Source organism: Lepidothrix coronata, unplaced genomic scaffold (genome assembly GCF_001604755.1).
Source record: "Lepidothrix coronata isolate B3197 unplaced genomic scaffold, Lepidothrix_coronata-1.0 Scaffold16, whole genome shotgun sequence".
Classification (NCBI taxonomy): domain Eukaryota; kingdom Metazoa; phylum Chordata; class Aves; order Passeriformes; family Pipridae; genus Lepidothrix; species Lepidothrix coronata.
In genome coordinates, this window is record NW_016690196.1 from 4,909,627 (window position 1) to 4,916,035 (window position 6,409).

At 43.1% G+C, this 6,409-nt stretch overlaps 1 protein-coding gene and 1 long non-coding RNA gene across 2 annotated transcripts; one reads left to right on the forward strand and one right to left on the reverse strand.

The window, feature by feature from the left end:
• Positions 1-330: 330 nt before the first annotated feature.
• On the reverse strand, positions 331-1,401 carry LOC108493310 (regulator of microtubule dynamics protein 2-like). Its single transcript, XM_017806585.1, has 2 exons — positions 1,331-1,401; positions 331-801 (listed from the first exon to the last, which is right to left on the reverse strand). The coding sequence occupies exon 2, from the start codon at positions 787-789 to the stop codon at positions 331-333; it is 459 nt and encodes a 152-aa protein (XP_017662074.1). The 5' UTR covers positions 790-801; positions 1,331-1,401.
• Positions 1,402-1,785: 384 nt separating this feature from the next.
• LOC108493316 lies at positions 1,786-6,206 on the forward strand. Its single transcript, XR_001873430.1, has 3 exons — positions 1,786-2,049; positions 3,263-3,384; positions 5,629-6,206. It is a non-coding gene; the product is annotated as an uncharacterized LOC108493316 (long non-coding RNA).
• Positions 6,207-6,409: the final 203 nt, after the last annotated feature.

The following is a 6,409-nucleotide window of genomic DNA, read 5'->3' on the forward strand; positions in this document are numbered from 1 at the left end:
AAATTACACCATTATTCTGAACTTTGTCTCTCATTGCATAGCTATGTAGCAATACTGCATCAGATCATTACCAAACACATTCCTAAAAAAATCTGTATTATGCTTGGCATTAAGCCAACTTCAGCCACAGTGCAGGTTCAGAGATGGTCACCAAGAGTCTTCTCTGATCCAAAAACTGCTAATCTGAATTTCTGGGTTTTTTTCCCATTAAATATAGAGAAGTATAAAATCTACATAAAACTTTAAAAGGGCTCCTGTTTACAATTTCACATAGGTATTGATACAATTTGCACTGCATGTGTACTGTTGTATATACAAATTATTATTAACTCACCCTCCTTCACTTTCCGCCTCCTCAGAGCTGGTAGTTTCTCTTGCACCAGAAGTTGTCTCAGCTTTTCTCCGCCTTGTTGCTCTGTGTGACGGGCTAACTCTCTGAACATCACCTTTCCCTTGAAGCTCATTTCGAACAAGCTCTTCAAGCTTTGGAATAGCTTCTTTCAGAAATTCCACCTCTCTCTTCAGTTCGTCCACACTTAGTAGCAGGCCATTCAATTTTTCTAATATCTGCAGTTGCCTCCCATGTAAAACCATCACGGCTCCTTGCTCATTAGGAGCCTCATTTTGCAAGCCCACAGAATTAAGTCTGTTACCTATATCCTGGAACGCACGTACACGCACAGCTGCCCCACGTTTTCGGATCTTGCGGTACCAAACCAGCGCCAGGCTTAATCCAGCAGTCCCTGCCATTATACCCAGTATGAGTCCTTTATTTTCGAAGGAAGACATTTCTGCACGCTCCTAAAATTACGAGACAACAATAACAGAGTTTAAGACGTTTTCCCTTACTCTACCCAAACGACTTGCTTTGCTTTGGCGTGTAAGGCTGGAACAGCTGGCGCCTGCCGCAGGCACAAAGTTACACCACAACTCTCGCAGGTTCTGCAAGAACCTTCTACAAGGCTCTGTGTATATATCAGACAGCAAAACCAGGACGGAGGTGGGTTTGGGGTGTGAGGGGCGCCGGCACGCGCGCAGGACCGCAGCCTTCACTTCCAACCATGCCGGCACCCCGGGATTTGTTTGTTTCAATGCGAGAAACTCATATAATCGGATTTTCAGCCACTGCAGAGGCAGGAACCCAGCTGTCAGGCCGGAGCGCCGCCCGGAGGGGCGTCTCAGCGCCCCACTTCCCCCCAGCCCCAGCGCGCCGAGGGGCTGCCAGAGCCCCGCGGTCGCCGCCCCGCAGCCCGCTCCAGCCCCGGCCCCGGCAGCCCCAGCCCCAGCAGCGTCGGCCCCGAGCCCAGCCCGGCCCGCCCCTGGTACGTACGTACGGCCGGAACGGAACGGAGCAGTCCGGGAGCGGCGGCACGTCCGGCCCGGGCGGCCCCGCAGCAATCCCGCCGCGGCACAGGGGGCGGTGGCGGAGCCGCCCCGGGGCGGCGATACCCGGATCGAGGGGGACGGGCCTCGGCCGCTCTGCTGCCCGGGCTGCCCGGGAGACGGGCCTGCCTTGGGGAGGAGGGATTCCTGCAGCGCTGGGAATCCCGGGGGACGCCCGGCTGCACCTGCCACACACATCGCTCGAATACGCCGTTCTAGGGCAAATGTACCTGTTCGTGTGTCTGTCCTCAGTCTGTGTTGGCTGCTCGATTTCGCCAGTTTAACCTTTTGCTACTTCTAAGCTCCAGAGAAACTGTATTTTCACTCCATTAGTGGAGACCTGAAGCTTCAAAATCACAGCGAAGCCCCGCCCAGTTGCCAGGAAGACGGGCAGTCCCGACACAGAAGCTTCATTGCACTTTTAGCCATCTAAAGGCCCAAGGCTGATTTCACCGAAGCCCATTCTAGATTGCCCAAAGTCATGGAGGGACTCATAGAATGGTCGGGGATGAAAGAGGACTATAAAGAACATCCAGTTCCAACCCCCCTGCTGTGGACAGGGACACCTTCAACTAGACCAGCCTGCTCAGAACCCTATCCAGCTTGGCCCTGAACACTTCCAGGGATGGGGTATCCACAACTTTCCAGTGCCTCACCACCCTCACAGTAAAGAATTTCTTCCTAATACCTAATCTAACTCTACTCCCTTTCAATTTGAACCCATTTGTTCTTGTCCTTTCACTACCTCTTGTAAATAGCCTTGCCCCATCTTTCCTGTAAGTTCCCTTCAGGTACTGGAAGGCCACAATTAGGTTACCCAAAAATCTTCTCTTTTCCAGGCTGAATAATCCCAATTCTCTCAGCCTTTCCTCCTAAGAGAGGTGTTCCATCCCTCTGATCAACTTGATGGCCCTCCTCTGGACTCCCTCCAACAGGTCAATGTCCCTTATGTGCTGGGGACCCCAGAGCTGGATGCAGCACTCCAGGTGGGGTCTCAACAGAACAGAGTAGAGGGACAGAACTTGAGTTTAACAGTATTTCTTTCTGGATCTGCCTCCTATTTCTGTCCTTGAATGGAAGAAGGATCATCACAGCCAACCTGCTGTGACTAATTGTCTCCCTGAAGGCTTCTGGAGGGTGCTGATACATAACATCCCGCCACGACTGACAACCATAAAACTCACGTTCTTATGTGTGAGGGCTTAAGGAAACCATTGTGGAAACCACTGTTTCTGTACAAGGAAAGAAGTTGCTCTTCAACAGCTGGAATTATCCTCAGCCATATCAATCAAAGGAACATGATGTAGTTCTTAAAAAACATACTAGTGAGCTTTAAAAAGTAAACAAAGTGCTGTTAAAAACAAAAAAACTACCTAAATGAGGTACCAAGAACTCAAGAATTTTCAAATTAGCAATTGTAAATCAGTCTAATGTCTATTTATCTTCAAACAAAGATTTAGTTTAAAGTAACTACAGCTCCTTACTAATTCTTCATTAATAACCTGAGGATGAAACTAGCCTTACGTAAGACCAAACTGCAATCTGAGAAAAAGGCAGAAATTTGTTAGAATGGAAAAATGAATACTCTTTAAGTATTCTACAGATTTCCTAGTTACAAAACAAAACCAACAACAACAGTATCATTTGTTCATGTTTGTAATTTGAGATTTTTAAACCAAGGATGAAAATACCTTCATTTTTATGGAAACTTCACTAAACTCAAACTATTTTAACAAATTTCACTGTAAATAATGGTTTTCAGTTACACAATCCATCAATGTTTTAAAATGTAACAAGACAACATGAATCTCCAAATGTTCAGGAATGGTAATTTAAATGTGTTGAATAACCTTTAATTTTTGTTTTCTTTTTTTTTCAGTATAATCTGCTAAAATCCTTCTATAAGCCAATTAAAACAGGAAAGGATTTTTAAAAGAGAATTAATCAAAGGGCAAACACAGCACAAAGCTGAAACAAAATACTATGGATGCAAATACCTAAGTGAGTATTTTCACAGGCTGCAGGCCTTAGACAAGGGGACCTGTTTTCAAAAGTAATGGCCCAGGAGAATTGCCATCTACAGCTGCCTGGATATGTAGCAAGTGTGAAAATCAAGTCCCCTGTCTGGTCCCAAAGTCCTTGTTTGCTTTTTACCCGTGGCCATTTTACCCAGGCAGAGCAGTCTGGAAGCACAGAAGTTATTGCATGTATGTAGTAACCTTCCAGAAGACAACAACTTTCCAACCTGAGGAACTAAACATGCATTTCCCAGGTTTGACACAATTCAATTAGCCTGAATATGACATAAATTCTAAAAAACTGAAATAAACTTTTTAGAAAAGTACTGTTCTTCTACACGCAGATCTTTCCTAGTTCAAAAGAAACTTTGTACTTGAAGTCCTAAAAAACATGCAAGCCCAGACAACCAGCTGTTATAAAATGGCCTGCCCCAAATATTTTTAATGTATTTTCAGCCTTACTTCCTAAGAAGACAAAGCTTATGCCCCCAGGTTGTCCGTGTGCTGTTCTTCTGTCAAGCAACACCATGACACTTTCCCAACCCATTAGCTCCTGAACCTGGAATTAATTTCAGACAATTGTGACAGAAGAAAAATGTCCAGTTCATAGAATCATAGAATGGTTTGGGTTGGAAGGCACCTTAACGATCATCTAGTTCTAACCCCACTGCCCTGGGCAGGGACACCCTTCATTAGACCAGGTTGCTCAGGGCCCCATCCAACCTGGCTTCAAACACTTTCAGGGATGAGACATCCACACCATCTCTGGGCACCCCGTTCCAGTGCCTCACCACCCTCACAGTAAAGAATTTCTTCTTAACTAATCTAATCTAAATCTCTCGTCTTTTAATCTAAAACCATTTCCCCTTGTCCTGTCACTAGTGAAAAGTTGTTCTCCCTCTTTTTTATAGACTCTTTTAAGTATTGAAAGGCTGCTCCAAGTAGTTTCAAGAAGGCCAGCAGCTCTGGGGTGGTAAGACCCTGTGAACATCCTGCCTCCATCCACCCCTGGCCCCAGGCAGATGTACAGGCGTGACCTTACCACAGCAGTGCTGCAACACAGACACACCTGCCTAGGACACCAGCCTTCTTACAGCACTATTTTTGTAAAACCAGGCCATGTTGTTTACTGGTCTTTTGGGAAATCTTGAACTTGGACAGTATTTTTGTGTCATGTTAGAAAAGTTAGCTTATTATTGAGCGATTATGTTCAATGGATCAGAGAACCATGACATCGTAAGTAATTGATTCATGCTGTTTTCAGACAAGGTATAGCTTAATTTACTGGTGGTTTCTTTTTTGTATGGGAGGCATTCGTATTTTACAATTGACATAAAATTCTTCAGCTCTAATTTTTCTGTACATTTATGGTATGCTGTTCTTTCTGAAATGCTCCTCCACCCCCTGTCCCCAACTAGAGATTAATCTACTGCCTGTTACTAACACAAAAACCTTTAATGTATTAGTAACAGTTCATACTTATTACTTCAGTAGTTGTGTTGTAGGCATAAAGTCAAACATTGTTAATAAGTCACCAAACATTGTGAAAGCTTAAACACCTTTGACCAGACTTGCAACCAGCCTGCCAGAAAACCTACTGTTCTATCAAGTTTTATTGAATTCTCCTGAGTTTTTTGCTATAAAAACAAAATCATATCTTACCTCAAAGGGAAGCATTCACTATCAGACTTGTCTATATTCTCTGCTGCTTTTGCCCTGAACAGTTGTCCAGTGCCCTTAATGAAAAATTAATCAATTGAAGTTTCAAGATGATGGGTAATAGCACACTGAACTTTTCTGTTTTCTTGAAATAAAGATATACTGCTTAGCACAGTTCCCAGGGGAGATGAGACTGCTGCTGCCTTTATGTCGCTGGGCATAAAAATCTAAGTGTACTTCCACATCCTTTCCAATATTTTTGGATTTTTGGCCAATCTCAGTCAAATTCTACAGAAAACTTCTGACAAATTTCTTTCAGTTAGTTGATCTTTTAAAGGAGAAAGCCCTGAATTAGTGCCACCACTATATGAAAGATTGCTTATCCCTTGGTGCACAACTGAGAACCCACACAGGAGAAAAGCGTTTTGCAAGGACAGGAGCAGAGCTCACATTTTATTAGACGTGAGGAAATTGAACTGCAAGATATAACCTGATAGGAAACCTGGCTTCATTAGTTCAACTGCACTAATAAATAAACCATCTGTTTATTTATTTATTTTGTCGATAGGATCCAGTGCTGCAGTTTCAGCCAAGTACAAATGGTCACTGATGGCATGGCATTTCAAAAAGAAAAAAAAAAGGAAAAAAAAGGAAAAAAAAAGATAAAAAGAAAAAATGTACATGCTGTTACTGCTTCTTTGCGTCTTCAGGAAACTCAAGGACATTATCAAACTATATTTATGCAAGCTGTGCTAGTTTTTTCAGGTCAAGGTACGTGATTCAGTTTCCTTGATGTAAGAGATGAGAGTTGGCAGCCCAAAAGAGTTTGCATATGTTGTGTTGACAACAATAGAAATAAATAGTCGAGGGTATATCTCATGTAATTCCACAGCACTGTCTGATTTCTTCATAGAGAGAAATGGTCTTAGGAGTGCCTGGGCATACTCCAAAGAGGAAAAACATATGAATAGTTATAAAAACCAAAAAATATGTGTGCATAAATGTATATTTTACAGATATATTTTTATGTTCCTTGGGAGTCAAAACTCAAAAAGAGTCAAACTTTTTATGAATATATGTGTATGTACACACACATATCCTATGTCACCTGCTGTATTTGAATGAGAAGTGTCTTTTTTTTCAGCTTCCCTATCAATATGCTATTTCAGAGCATATTAAAGTATTTTAAAGAGCTTTACTGTTTCCAGTGTGCTCCTTCCTGAACTCCACAGATCAATCCCTCCAGTAAATATCAACTACTATATGGCCCTAGGATGTCTGCAATTTCACATTAAAAAACAATCATCATGCAGGTGATGTGGTCTGTACTTCCATTATTTTTGCCCCTC